Source organism: Anomaloglossus baeobatrachus, chromosome 4 (assembly GCF_048569485.1).
Source record: "Anomaloglossus baeobatrachus isolate aAnoBae1 chromosome 4, aAnoBae1.hap1, whole genome shotgun sequence".
Classification (NCBI taxonomy): Eukaryota; Metazoa; Chordata; class Amphibia; order Anura; family Aromobatidae; genus Anomaloglossus; species Anomaloglossus baeobatrachus.
In genome coordinates this window covers 58,297,114-58,312,972 of record NC_134356.1, presented here as the reverse complement: position 1 = coordinate 58,312,972, position 15,859 = coordinate 58,297,114, and the positions used below count along the sequence as shown (strand labels likewise).

General features: G+C 42.2%; 1 protein-coding gene across 1 annotated transcript in view; it reads right to left on the bottom strand.

Annotated features, from left to right (window-relative positions):
• CSF1R (colony stimulating factor 1 receptor) overlaps window positions 1–15,859 on the bottom strand; it is an 87,534-nt gene that overhangs the window by 15,063 nt on the left and 56,612 nt on the right. The window contains exons 11-17 of the mRNA XM_075344367.1: window positions 8,714–8,840; window positions 5,905–6,009; window positions 3,459–3,569; window positions 2,006–2,162; window positions 1,432–1,511; window positions 679–794; window positions 188–310 (exon numbers count right to left, since the gene is read on the bottom strand). Coding sequence (XP_075200482.1) covers window positions 188–310; window positions 679–794; window positions 1,432–1,511; window positions 2,006–2,162; window positions 3,459–3,569; window positions 5,905–6,009; window positions 8,714–8,840 — 819 coding nt within the window. The remainder of the gene's footprint in view (window positions 1–187; window positions 311–678; window positions 795–1,431; window positions 1,512–2,005; window positions 2,163–3,458; window positions 3,570–5,904; window positions 6,010–8,713; window positions 8,841–15,859) is intronic.

Here is a 15,859-nt window from a genome sequence, read left to right as displayed (position 1 = left end):
CATGACTAACATACTCCATTTCTTGTGTATGATTTGACAGTATAATCGTCTGTGGGCAATATATCCAGAGAGTAAATTATGAAGCGTGTGCATGACGCCCCTATACAGAATGCAAAATTATATAAAAAACTATATGAAAAAATAAGAATATACACAATTATTTTTGGGAGAAATATAGAAGACTTACATTGCCTTTGACAACATAGTTGCTGTCATTCTCAATGTCCCTGGCCAGGCCGAAGTCACAAATCTTGGCGAGACGTCCATACGTTATTAATACATTTCTTGCGGCGACATCTCTGTGAATGCACTACGTGGTATATAAGAAATATTAGTATAGAGCCAATATAATACACTAGCTACTAACAGAAATCTGTTCAATCCATAGAAAAATTCCAACTATTTCGCATTGGAGACTTCTTGACTCCCACTAGTGCATGTGATCTATCACCAAATTTTGAAGGCAAGCTACACCACAGGGGTATACCTTTGGGGACACTTTTTATGTACGTAAATGCATTCATTTTGGGCTGAAAGTACATTTTAAAACTGGATATTATTAAATATTTCCCACCATTGGCCTTCTACAAATACATGTATTTAAGGAAAACAAAAGTCCACCTGATAGTGGTGTATAGGACTTTCCCGTTGATGGTGATGGGGTACATGGTGACTTACATTTTTAGAAGCCAAGAATGACATTCCTTGTGCTACTTGAAGTGAAAAGTTAAGTAGGTCATGAAGGTCCAGTGGTAAATGATCATCCATGTCCTCTTCTTCTACCAATTGATTGTCTAAAATACAAAATTATTCCATAGTCATAAGGTAAGAAATACTGAAAAAATCAAGACCCTACTGGCTAGTAGTTCTTAAGGATACAGAAGAACAGTAAGAAAGTGACTATATTAAACTTAAAACAACATTATTGGAAATAATTTAAGATTTTTGTCGGGCCCACATTGGATTTGAGCCCTGCGCTCAGTGCATGTACCATTAAAGCTCATGGCACACGCATGAAACATACTGTATCTATTGAGCTCCATTGACGTTGCAGATACTAAGACAGTGTCCTTTGGGCATCCTTAAGGTCAATTACATTATTATTATTATTATTATTATTATTATTATTATTATTAATAAAGTAAAAGACTATAATTAGGGATGATTGAATACCACAAATATTCGGCTTCGCGAATATTCGCCGAATAGGTTGCCACTATTCGACTATTCGCGAATATTTGATGCGCAATGTAAGTCTATGGGAAGCCCAAATAGTTGTTATTTGGGTTTCCCATAGACTTATATTGCGCATCGAATATTCGCGATTAGTCGAATAGCAGCGACCTATTCGGCGAATATTCGCGAAGCTGAATATTTGTGGTATTCGATCATCCCTAACTATAATGTAATAAGTAAGCTAAACTGATATACCTGGTGTGGTCTCCATGTTGGAGGTGATTGGTTTCATATCAATATAACTGTCTTTGCCTTCACTTCCTAGTCCACTGTCACTGGAAAAAAAAACAATCCTCGATATATGTATGTTCTTACCTACTGATCACTAGAGAAGACATTATTAGTATTCAGCTGGAAACTTTGGGGAAGATATTTATTGGTTAGACTTGAAAAGGGCGGACTGACTCTTGAAAGAACCAGAGATCCTCCAAAGGTCAAGATCTCTGAAACAACAATTGCCCTAAGGGTTCGACAGTAGTCAACCCGATCTATAGGTGACTTTGGAGATGATTTCATACTTCTAGGAACTATTTCTTATGGGTGGCTAAAAATATTAGATCTTATTGATGAAAAGCATCATCTTGTTTGGTGAACTCCAAATCCGTTAATGCTGGCACATACAGTCACTGACTTCTCTTCTAGATACCATCAGATTAATAGGTGTATCTGGTACAAAAAAATGACCTTTAAAACATATAGCCTTTCCAAATCCAATAAAGCCACAATCTATGCATGTTTCCTGTGATAATTGGTGGTAACTGGGATTTACCTTCCTAAATACTTTCGGTCTATCGCCATATTTTTGTAGTCTCCAGTAGAATTTGCAAGGCCAGCTGTAAAGTTATTTTTCATGATTTCTGCTTTTCTCCTCAAGAAATTCAACAGGTCTCCATGCTGACAATATTCTGTGATTACCAAAATTGGGCCTGAGAAGACAGTAAAAAAATGGTTTAGGCAATAATCATATTGGTAATAAGGCTAATAATAAGGTTAAAGGCTTAAAATTATATATGTTTGATGATATTCAAGTTATTCAGCCTATAACTACTAAGAGGAGTTATCCTCTTACCAGGACACCATCTGTATCAAATTTTGGAAAAAAAAATATTGAAATATACATTTATATTTTTGGGAAAAGCTGGTCACAAATGTTAGCTAAAAGTTCATTTTGCTGAAGGGTCCTCTGTGTATAGTGACTGTCTCTGCCTGACCCATTGATAGTATGCTTTGAGAAGGAAAGAAAGAAATGCAACATGCTGAAGCTTTATTCACCTACCAAGACAGTTAGCTGCCTAAATAGGAGACCATGAGTGGTTTATTTCCATCTCCCATTAAAATAAGCATCTACTTTAGGTTGAGTGCGCATGTCCATGATGTAGTCAGGACAGAATGGTTAAGTCAGGAGAGATAGTTGGACAGTTAGATGTTCGAGTGATTGACTGGCGGTCAACTTTAGGTGTCGTTCAGATGGACCACACTCGGAAAAACACACTGACCAAGGTTATCCTATATGGTAGACGCAGTCCATATGAAAACATTTCTACATGGACCCTAAGTCTGGGTGGAAAAATCTGCAGTCTGTCCATTTTTGGTCCTCAGTGGTGCATGCAATGGCGGGCAGCTCCTTCACCAGACAGATGCATGAAGCTGCAAATAGACCCAGTCACTTCCTTATCTTGCGGATGTGACTAACTGGTTCAATTATTTCGACAGACATGTGAATCAAGCCTAAGATATAGACATGAATTTGTAGTTTTAAAGAGGTTGTCCCCTACCTTTACATTGATGGCCTATCCTTAGGACAGGTCATCAATGTCTGATGGGCCGGGGTCCGACACCTGGCGTTTCTGCCGATCAGCTGTTCTCGGTCCCGGTGGCTGCAGCAGACAGCCGGAAGTGCTCAGTTCCGGAGCTGCTCCATCTTCTGATAGTGGCCGCGGTCGGGTACTGCACATCCCCCTCCTATTTAGATCAATAGGAGGCGGATGTGCAGTACCTGGCTGCAGCCACCATTAGAAGACAGAGCAGCTCCAGAACTGAGCATTTCCGGCTGCCTGCTGCCGGGACCAAAGACAGCTGATCGGCAGGGGTGCCAGGTGTCAGATCCCGGCCCATCAGACATTGATGACCTGTCCTAAGGATAGGCCATCAATGTAAAAGTAGTAGACAACCCCTTTAAGGATAAAGTATCTATGTTTTAAGAGAGTATAAAAGCCACTCACCTCCACTTGTACAAGCACCGAGAAGGTTCACAATGTTCCCATGATGACCCAAATGGCTGAGAATTTTGAGCTCTGACATCAATGCTTCCTTCTCATCTGTGTGGGCACTAGCTAAAGAAATAAAAAAGAAAGCTCCATAGTAAGTGAGTACAGACATTTTTTGTTGGGAGGATTTGGTTACCCTAAAGACTGTCCATTTAGATCTTTCCCATAGACCATGACCATCCTTTCTGAACAATAAATCATGATTTTATTCCAGAAAATGAGATAACCCAATTCCAGACTAAACAGCTCTAAGTCCTATGTACGTTATATTTGCCAACACTTGCAGAACATTTCGTTGGCTCTCAGAAAAAAAGGAGAATTCCTGAACTTCTGGAAGAGCTGACAAATGACAACAGTTCTCCTAGAAATCTAGGATTTTTTGAAGATTTCATGTGTATGAAACTTGCATGCTCCATCATCAAATTGACCCCTCAGCATACAGACACATTCAGGCAGTAGAAATTGGTAGCATGGTCTATAGAAGAGGAGTGGTTTTGCCAAAACTATTAAATCTGGATTCCATATTCTCCAGCAGGACCCTTTAGGAAATTTGGCTGGTATGATATATTGTATGTAATTTTGGCCACTACAGTTTTGCATATTTGTCATACTTCTATTCAGGGGCGTAACTACTGCGGTTGCAGGGGTCGCCAATGCGACCAGGCCCGGCAGGTTAGGGGCCTGTGGCCGCCCGGCAGATCAGCAGCCAGCTCTTTTCAGTGAAAGAGGAGCTGCGCTGATCTATCAGAGACCACACGGCCGCTATATGAACCAGTGCCACCGCCACTGACACCAGGCTCCTCTGCCCTGTGTCAGCGGCGGCGGCACAGGGCCCCCTCCTCTGTCATCGCGCACAGCAATGATGAAGCATAGAGCGGCCAGCGCCGCTCTCTGCATCATCATTCTCTCCCTGTGCCTGCGCAATGATGTCACTCCTGTGCGACTGCTGTGCTGAGAGCACAGAGCGCAGGACGGGAGGACGTTGACCAGAGCAGCGGGGGAACAAGGAGAGGTGAGGACGGAGCAGCGGTGGAACTAGGAGAGAGGTGAGTACACTTTGTTGAGTTTTTTTTATATAAATTAGTGAGTACACGATGGCCAGAGGCCTGGGGAGGCTGGATGCATTATACGTGGAGGCCTGGGGAGACTGGCTGCATTATTATACATGGAAGCCTGGGGAGGTTGGCTGCATTATTATACATGGAGGTCTGGGGAGGCTGGCTGCATTATTATACATGGGGGCCTGGGGAGGCTGCATTGGAGGTATATGGGGCTGCATAATAAACATGAAGGACACCTTATACATGGACTATAGGGGTGTAGTATACATGGAGGTCTATAGGGCTGCATTATACATGGAGGTCTATGGGGATGTATTATACAACATGAAGGACACGTTCTCCATGGACTAGGGAAGCATTATACAAGAAGGAGTATGGGGCTGCATAATACAATATGAAGTTTTATGGGGTTTGCTTATAATACATATAGGACTATGAGGGCTACATTATCATATATGATGGACTATGGGGTTGCATTATAAAACATGGAGGACTATGTGGTGCAGTATAATATATGGAGTACTATGGGGTGAATTATAATATATGCAGAATTATGGGGTGAATTAAAATACATGGAGAACTATGAGAAATTCATTATAATAATTGGAGGGCTATGAGGATTACTTTATACATGGAGTACTATGGGGTTCATTATGATATATGGAGGACTATGTGGTGCAGTATCATATATGGAGGACTATGGGGTGAATTATAATACATGGAAAACTATGGGAAATGCATTATAATACATGGAAGACTATGGAGGTGCATTCTAATATATGAAGGGTTATGTGGGACCCTTTGTACTATATGGAAGTCTATGTGGGGGCCATTATAGTATTTGGAGAACTATATACAAGGGGCAACAAAGATGCAAGCAGGGGATGAGAATGTTTTGTGCTGAGGGAAAAAGGCTCTTTCCCTCAGCACCCAGCTTTCCCATGCTCTGCTATATATCTTCTCTCAGCACCCAGCTTTCCCATGTTCTGATATGGGAAAGCTGGGTGCTGAGGGAAAGATGTATAGCAAATCATGGTGAAGCTGGGTGCTGAGGAAAAGATGGATATCAGAACATAGGAAAGCTGGGTGCTGATAGAGAGATTTCAGATCATGGGAAACCTGGGTGCTGAGGGTAAGGGTCAAGTGTCAGCGTCCTTATTCTGTAGCCCGAGTGTCAATGTCATTATCGCATACCCTAAGTGTCAGTGTACGTGGAGAGGGGGGGACCCTGGTCTGAACTTTGCACCGGAGCCCATGAAACTCTAGTTACGCCACTGCTTCTGTTGACAGATTTATAGAGGTTCAGGGTTAGATCCACCAGCGGTTGCATGTCTACGTACGTTTTAACATTTTCACAGCAACTCTGAGGGCTGAGTCATCTTTCCCCATCCCGAAGGCTGTTGCTTCCATCACCTTTCCGAATGCACCTGCTCCAATTGTCTTTCCTGTAGGTGAGATGAAACATTTTAACTTTCAACTTTTTTGATGACTACACGAGTTCTCTTTTACGAAAACCACAAGAAAGATAACAAAGCACAAATGTCTTGACTGTTGTGACAACACTTGTCTGCTAAGCAGGAAGTGAAACGAGATCTAACGTAGATCTGTTACTAGACAGTGCCAAAGGCCATGGAGGAGAAGGTTACAGGGAGTCCTACTGGAAGAATCTACTGAGTAGATGGGATTTTATGCAGCTGTCAACAATAGTTAGGAATAGTTGGACGTAAACGACTTAAAAAAAAAACCTGATCACATGTAGCTGACTTTTAGTGGAGGAAGACATAGGAAGGTGCTAGGAGGATAAAGGTTCAGCACAGGACGTAAGAAACACATCTCATGTTACCCCAACCTGGCTTGCTCCTGTAGATATTTTACTCGAGATATCACAGCCCAGTGTCCTTTGAAATACTCTCTATAGTGTGAGATATGTGCCGTTCTGTTCTCCTGAGCTTTGTCCTCTATCCCAGCCTCTCAGTTACCAGCTGCCGCTGCAGTCTAGCAGAGTGGCCAACCATGAGAATTGTTTGCAAGCTGTAGCGCTGCATCCCTGCACTCCTTGCTCTCTCCTCCTACAGTGATGCGCTCACTCACTGCCACGGCCGGCTGTCCACGCTGCCCTGTGTACCCGCGATCCCCCACGTGGCTTCTTCCTGCCTTCCCCTCCCAGTGCCTGTGCACTGCAGCCTATTTCTTAAGGGGCCAGCACGCCACTCCTAGGAAGTGCCTCTCAGTCTATCACTGAGAAGCGCTGGGTACTTAAGGCACGCTCCCACTAGGGGTGGTGCCTGATCAAATCCTTTATGTACAAATAAGAAAAAAGCTGGCACTGAGACCTATGTTGCTGTAGGGAACAAATCTTTTTAATAGTGGCTCAAGAGGTAAGTGTAAAACGTGACGTTTCGGTCCGCAGAACCTTTTTCAAACATACACGTGGTGCTGGAGCCTGGGGAACAGGAAGGGCAGACACTGGTGATCTGGCAGTATATTGCCATGGGGAAGTGCGCCATCACCTGCCCATCCTGTCCCACGTTACCTGTCCTGCCTGTGCCTGGTCCCAACCCATCCTGCCCTGTTGGCACCTGGTTCCAGTCCTGTCCTGCCTGTACCTGGTCCCAGCCCGTCCTGCCCTGTTGACACCTGGTTCCAGTCCTGTTCTGCCTGTATCTGGCTACCAGTCCATCCTGGCCTGTTGGTACCTGCTACCTGTCCATCCTGCCCTGTTGGTACTAGTGACTGTGTCTGTTCAGGCCGTACCATCTGCCTCAGCTGCTCTGGTGGTCCCAGCCTTGCTAGTGACTCTACCAGTCCATCCTGCATGTAATATATGGAGAGAAGGTATGCACACCAGTGACTATGAAAGGGGAATACATGTAATAGCAGTAACTGCTGTGTGAATGCTGGCCTGAAAAATACAATAGCTACATGGAAAAATGACTATGGAATCTGCATTACTGCTATGAAATATGAATAAAGAGACATTTAGCTATTGAATTGATCAATGCAACAGAGCCCCAAAACCTCTTCACGGTATTCTCTTATTTTTGGGGTCCCTAGCTAATGTGTGTCCTCTCATGCAGTTCAAAAACTTACCAGGTATGGGAAGCTGAGACCCAGGCTATATATGTATAATGTGGACCGGCAAGGTATGGGTGGGATCGGGTTCACAAACGAAAGACTACTATCAAATAAAGAAATAACGTTTGGAACACCATTCTAAGTCTGAACTGGGTGCAAAAACCTAAAAAGAATCACTATATGGAGAGAAGGTATGCACACCAGTGACTATGTAAGGGGAATACATGTAATAGCAGTAACTGCTGTGTGAATACTGGCCTGAAAAATATAATTGCTACATGGAAAAATGGAAAAATGACTATGGAATCTGCATTACTGCCATGAAATATGAATAAAGAGAAATTTAGCTATGGCCTATGCATGTACTGTCTGCCTCAGCTACCCTGGTGGTCCCTGTCTAGACTTGAGACTCAGCCTGTCTGCTCCTGTGTCTGCCCCTGCCTTGGGGGTCAGTTACCATAGTCTCGGTCTTTACCCCACTAAAGGGTAAGCCCGATGTTCCCCTGTGCTCCTTGCTCACCGCAGTACCATCTTCGGAGGTGAGCATTGGACAAGCTCTATTTTATTGAGCTTGTAAGCACTGATCCATAGCTGGATAGATTGCTGGAACCCGTGAGCTGGCCAACTTAGTGTCCCTGCACTCCACAGAATCTGCCACAGGTTCAGAGAGTGTAAAGTCCACACCACCTGCTCAACAATGCCGCTGACCCAAATGGTCAATCTTTAGGAGCATGCTGCCCCAGCAAACAAAGCCAGGAGGCTGAGGCGTGGTGCACCCTATGCTTTTTAAGACCTATATGAAACTGATATACTGACATTGTATGGCAGTAGCATTTACACATGTGTTTGAGTAGTTTAGGCTAGGACAAGTTGCGTGACAAAATAAAGAATTCAACATTATAGTCTACAAAAAGTTAGTTTCAAAAATCCCTGTGTCAGATAGATGAGAATTTATGTATTCATGGTAATGTTAAATCCAAGCAATCTAACACAATGTTAAACTATGTTGGGTTTGGCTGTTGCCCCCTTGAAATCAGGATCTGCCACAAGTACAACCTGCCCTGGGTTACTTACCAAACTGCAGATTGGCTCTTGGAAACTCCCATCTCTCGTTGTATGGCAGTTGTGTTGGGTCAATGCATATGTACTGATTGCCATCAGACACTTGGACCATCTGCCAGCGGACCTCATATTTTGGTTTCTATAATGATAATTTGGAACGTTGTAAATATAAAGACATGTTTAAAGATACTAGTTCAATATATTTTCAAATTTAGCTTTCATGCTCGAAGGAGTATGGCCTATGAAATTAAACTCTACAGTATAGATTTTAGGTTCAAAATGTTTTGCTAATTTCTTAAAGAATCTCTATAATTATCAGGACTTTTTCTGATACAAAGCTCTAAACGCCCTGTAGAGATTTAAAGGGAATCTGTCAGGTGATTTTCTAGTACATTACTAATGATATCTATTGTGAATGTCATCTGAGTGGGTGCTGTTGTGGAGCTCCCTCTGGTGGCCAGGAATGGTAATGAAGCGGAGTCTGAATCTGTGACTCAAACAGGTGATGGAATTAATTAGGAATCCAGGAAGTCCTATTGCAGATCAGCCTAGTGTATTTAGGAGAGCAGTTTCTGCCTGGCGGCTGCGGTGGTAAGTATTTCTGCTGCTTCTGAAGATGGCTGTGAGTTTTCCCTTTAGTTTCTCCCATTTATTCTGTGCCTGAATCTACTCCAGATAAGTGTACTAGTTTATGTGCTTAATTGCTGGAATTGCACTTAAAGTTGTTTCTGTTTATTCTATTTTGTTCTGTGTTTTGGTTTCTTGTTTGTGAGAATCTGTCTCTCTGCTTTTGTGAGCAGGGCAGTTCCTCCAGCAAGAAAGAGAGCTTGCTCCCTGTTCATGTTTGGATTATTTGCACTTTAGAATATTGTTTGTTCTGTGAATTTTGTTTCTTCCCCGCTATATCAGGTACTCTTGTGCCAGACACTTTAAACAGAACTGCAGATATAATGGGAAGAAACAAAATCAATTGTTTGGTCTGTGATTTTGTTTCTTGCTGGAGGAACTGCCCTGCTCACAAAAGCAGAGAGACAGATTCTCACAAACAAGAAACCAAAACACAGAACAAAATGGAATAAGCAGAAACAGCCTTAAGTGTATTTCCAGCAATTAAGCACATAAACTAGTACACTTATCTGGAGTAGATTCAGGCACAGAATTAATGGGAGAAACTGAAGAGAAAACTCACAGCTATCATCTGAAGCAGCAGGAAAAATATAACACCGGTGGCCGCCAGGCAGAAGCTGCTCTCTTAAATACACTAGGCTGATCTGCAATACAACTTCCTGGATTCCTAATTAATTCCATCACCTGTTTGAGTCACAGATTCAGACTCAGCTTCATTACCATTCCTGGCCACCAGAGGGAGCTCCACACCAGCACCCACTCAGATGACATTCACAACAGTTATCTGTAAATAGGGCTTAAGGAGATCTTTGAGGATCAGTATTTTTTATTGCTATACCTCATCCTGTTATCTTCTTGTAAACTCCATAGAATTCAGTGTCTCCTGACTGTCAAGTGTATGTAAATACAATTTGTACATTCACTGCTCCCCCCTCCCACCTCTTAGTACATTTACTATTACTGCTGAGAGGTGGGAGGGAGAATGTGTGGGGGATATACTATCACTGATGCCAGTACTGAGAGATGGGAGATGGGAGCAGGGCATGTGCAGTTTGTATTTACATATGCTTGACTAGTTACTATGTCATACTGAATTATGCGCAGCTTTTAACAAGATAACAGGAAGAGGGAGTTCTATTAAGTTACTGATTCTGAAAGGTCTTCTTAAACCCTATGTAAAGATAACATTAGTATTGTACTAGAAAATCACCTGACAGATTCCCTTTAAATTATGACATGATGATTTCCTACAGTCACCAGTAGAGGGAGCTTAAGAGTGTACTGTATACTGGCCTATTAGGTACAGGATTAGTAAATTTTACAATAGGTTGTATCTGGTACTGCAGCTCAGCTCCAAAGCCGCAGACTGGCAAAGCTACATTATCAAACACGACCCATAGACAAGTGTGATGAAGATTTTGGAATAATTCAGCCGTATTTAGTAAACTTTGTTTAGCCTCATGCTACAGACTTACACAGCCTTTATTTCTCTTTACGCTATGCATTTCTGATTTTACGGTATTGACATTTCCCTTTGTTTCTGTTCCTATTTTCGTAACCAGTATTCTGATTTTTTTTTCACTTTAGCTGCAGAAGAAACGCCTGGCTGAGATTTCTCAAGAGTTCTGGCAGCATGCTTCCTGTTTGGGTTCTAACCACGCTTTTGTTGGCTTTTTTTATATAAATATAACCGTAACATGCACCTGTATAGTAAGATCACAATTATCCATATTTCCTACAAGTTCATTCTGCTGAAGTTGAAGAGAATAGGAGCTAATCTGCAGTACCTGGCAGCGACTGCTACACAAGCTCAGTTCAGATTTACATCCGGCCACCACTGGAGATGATAACAGCTGATGGGTGGCGATATTGGCTGTCCAACCCCCGCCAATCTGATATTGATGACCAATCCTTAGCATAGGTCATCAATATCAAACACAAGGCAAACCCCTTTAAAATGACTCTACAATGGACCTGACCAAGATAACAGATGATCCCAAACATTAGATTTCACTCTCCAGTATCTATCCTTACCCTAATCTTGACAGGTTGTAAGTTAACAGGGTCTGAGTGTGGGCAGACTGGGTGTGCGGACGTGTGAATACGTTCCTTGTGTAGGCAGATTTTATGTATGGGCAGGTTCTACGCAACAGATAGCAGAGCACTATTGTCACGGGTGTGTCACGGGTGACAGACAGTCATTTGGTTTCTGGCAATAGAAGGTCACACGTTTGGCTGCACAAAATGCTCCAAGACTTTCTATTATTCATGCTGTTAGTATTTATTGGCATAGTAGCTTTCCTGCTGGATTTTAATCTCTCTTCCTTTTGGACCCAGCAGGAGCTCAACTTCCACCCAGCTGCTGATCATCAGTATTCTCTTGGCACTTAAGTATTCGTTTCTTCCCTGGACTGATGCTAGTGATATTATTCAGTTCTTTCTAGCAATGGTTGCAAGCAGGTGGCTTGCTCTCATTTGTAGTATTGTTGCTGAAGCTTTGCTGAACTCCTGAATGAGTCATCTGTGGATAAGTATTTCATGCTTTTTCCACCTGTGTGTCCTCCTTGTGTCTTCTATAGTGTTTAGTGGGGTTGATGAAGAGCTCATCCCACCCGTTCCCTATTTAGGGCCCAGCACTAGGGATACAAAGGGTCAGGTATCCGGCTCGGCACATAGGTGCAGAACCTAACTAGAGTGGTGAGGGACCCCAGGGTCTAGAAGTAGGTTTGGTCAGGGGTCACCATCTCTCCCTTCCCTAAACGCAGGTGTCCCCTTACCTTTCACCGCTCGCTTGGTACTTCCCCGTATCTAGTGTGACAGCTAAATTTGGCTTTCTCCGACATTCCCATAGAGAATCAAAGGAGTGGAGGTGCACATTTTTTTTAACCCTACATTTAGATCTAACTTTTCAAAACCCGTTCTCAGAGTTGGTGGGGATACCAACGCTCGAACCCCTAAGGCCCGTTTCACACATCCGGCATTTCGCCAGATTGCCGGATCCGGCACACTCCAGTACAGTCTAAATACTGTACAATGGCATCGCGGCAACCTCTGGTCACATGCTGTCATGTGACCGGAGCATGTGACCGGAGCTTGCTGCAATGCCATTGAACAGTATTTACACTGTACTGGAGTGTGCCGGATCTGGCAATTCGTCGAAATGCTGGATGTGTGAAACGGGCCTAACGATTACTTCAAAACTTGGCAAAAGTGCTTTAAAGTGGTCCTATGACTTTTAGAGTAATGGACTGATCAAAAAGTAGTAAAAAACCAAACAAAAGGAGTTGTTGCTCGCCCTCACTCGGTACCTCTCCGCTGCTGTTTAAGTTATGGTGGTGACATCATGATTACAGCATGCGTTGATGCTGCAACCAATCACTGTGGTGTCAACAACAGTACAGCAGGTAAGATCAGTGATTGGCTGCAGCGGTGATACACGCTGTAGCGGTGATGTAGCTTGCAGCCAAAATACTGACACCGGAGCAGTGACCGGTAGGCAACGTTGGACTGAGGGAGGGTGAGTTCTATCCTGATTTTTTTACTACTATATAATTAGCTGGTGTCCAGTTTTCTACAATTGGAAGACCCTTGTGAGTCTGACAATTCGCATGGGAAACGGTTTTCTTTAAGGTCTCCTTTTGAGATTTAGGCCATATGGCCAAACCATATTTATGTAGAATGATCTAGCAATCCTCTATATCGTCAAAATAATACTCCTCTCAATCAGATTTGTATGAAAACATTGGGTATTTCCATGATTGTGCCTTTGGTAAGAGAAATGACAACTGTTTATTGTAGTATGCACTTTTTTTATGGAGTTTGATTAAGATTGGAAATGGACATTTTACTTTTTTTTATGAAAAGCAGAATAACCTACATTTTCTGCTGGCTTTGCAAAAATGTTTTACCACTAAAAGGAATTCAGAACAAAGGAAATGTTATATATTATGGCTATGGAATATTTTAGATGCATACATTTAGGTTTCAGTGCATTTAAAGGGAATCTGTTAGTAGGGTTTTGATACCTTCTCTGACCGCAAAATAATGTAGGCAAGAACATTCTGAATCCAATGGTGTATCACATAGATTACTGGGTGCAGCCGTTCTGTTACAAACAAAGAATTGAGTTTTAAGCATGTAGCCGAGCCCAGGGAGCTGTCATGCCCACACCAGCTCTCAGTAGAGATTGTACATTGACTGTGAAGTGTCAATCACAGTAGGAGGCATGTCAGACTGCCCTGTATGTGAGTTTCTAGTCCAGTAATGGTAATCACAGGGTAAAATATCCTTTAAATTATGTAAAAAATTGCACACACAGATAAAAGAAGCACAGTTGTTTTTTGTTTTTTAACCCCTACAGCATGATGTCCTTAGCTTACATAGCAAAACCAGCTGACAGATTCCATTTAATCCCAAATTCTATATCCTCATGCAAAACAAGTGTTTATAAGTGTACAAAAACAGAAAATTGGGCTCCTGTATGTCCTAACTCTCTGAACTGTTTAAGGGGTTTCTCTGCTTTGAACAGTCCCTTCTTAGTCCCCAACAATAAGATGATCACTTCTAGAATTTTGAGTGATCTGTTTTAATTTTCTACGGAAATCTGCAGGAAAAATGAAACATTACACTGTGAAAATAGGCACAGTATCTTATCCTAATCCTATTCCACAATATTAGGCTGCTTTCACACCTCCGGTTTTTGCTATGCGGCACAATCCGGCACTTTGCAGGAAAATCGCAACCGTTTTTTTTGCTGCCGGTTGCGATTTTCCTGCATAGACTTTAATTAGTGCCGCATTGTGCCGCATGGCCTTGCGTTCCGTCTGGTTTTTGCCGCATGCGGCAGATTTAGCCGATGCGGCGGCCGGATGGAACGTTGCCTGGCACGTTTTTTCAGGCGGCAAAAAAAAACCGCATCGCGCCGCATTCGGCCGATGCGGCGCATTTTTCAATGCATGCCTATGGCGGCCGGATGCGGCGCGATGCGGCAATAACCGCATCCGGCCGCCGCATGCGGTTTTTGCCACTGCGCATGCTCAGTAGCATGCCGCAAGCGGCAAAAACCGGACTGGCCGCAAAGGAAAAACTTATGCAAAGGATGCGGTGTTTTCACCGCATCCGTTGCATAGCTTGCACAGCCGGATTGAGCCGCAGAGCTCAAGCCGGATGTGTGAAAGTAGCCTTACAGACTCTCCTCCTGTCTAAAAAGGCTTCTTTTGGACAATAAAAGGTGGCACTCAAACTCATGGCAACTTTACACAAGATACATTTCCCATATGCTGTTGATTGTAAGGTTGGGAAAACTTTAAGACTGCAACTTTTTTTTCACATATAAAGATAATACATACATCACACACAGGCAATATGTTCTATGAACACATTGGAAAACCATTAAAAAATCATTAATATGATAAGCGATACTTGGCTAAATTATAATTACAGTCAAAATAATCTGTATAAGTTTCTTCAGCTTCAAGAAAATCATGGACACCTTCAATTTTTATTCACAGAACAAAAAAGCAACCAATTTTTCCAACTGTCCTGGAATTTCTGAACGGTTGACAAAGCTAAAGATGTTACATCTTCTTTGTAAAATAGAACAATGCTTAGTAAAATGATATCCATACAATTATTAGTTACAGGGTTATTAAACTTCCCACTGACACTGCATATATTTAAGTGCTGTATTGAGCAGAATCTTTTGTGTAATTCTATGAGAAGCATATTTACATAGCTAAGAGCTGACAGAGAAACCTATCACAAGCAGGAGGCAGGGACACAGCCTGAAGCTGTATCAATAGGATATTCTGAAATTCAGAGAGAGTAGTTCTGGTTCACACATATATAACTGGCTGCCATCAAATAAGAACTAAAGCAATGTGATGAGACAGTTCCCCTGCAAAGCCAGTGGCATTATAGGAAATGTAGTCGAATTAGGAAAATCATATGAGCAGGGATGATGGTATCTTCTCGTAGATGGCAAAAAAAAACACCAAGAAATAGCATTTTAAGTAAAGCGAGGGATTTTTTTTCTTCTCCTAATATACATAACAGTGTTCTCTTTTTTTCTATCACTTATTAAGCCTTTGTAAAAACTGGACTGAAATATTTTTGAATAATAGATATCGCAGTTATATGTCATTCCAAGGTATTAAGATGTGCGCCACAACGTCTTTTTCTATTATCTGTGTGAAGAAGCATTAAAGAAATGCTAAAAGAATGAACATATGTTCTGCAATGTAAAAACATCTTGCTGTTCATATGTTCAGTCTTTTTAGCTCTTTATCACATTCCGAAAATGCCAAGTGGTTAACCTTTGTCAGGCTGCATAATTTTTCCAAAATTTCTCGACCCCTTATCTCGGAAGGGGGTGGAGATATTTTATTGAAATTTGGCCAATATATTCTGGACCAAAACTGCTGAGATGTCACGAAATTTTAGCCCTCTACGGCTTTTAGAAAAAAAAATTATTGCAATTTAAAAAGGGAATAGTTACAATTGTACCTATTCAGCCGGACGAAGGTTAAAAGA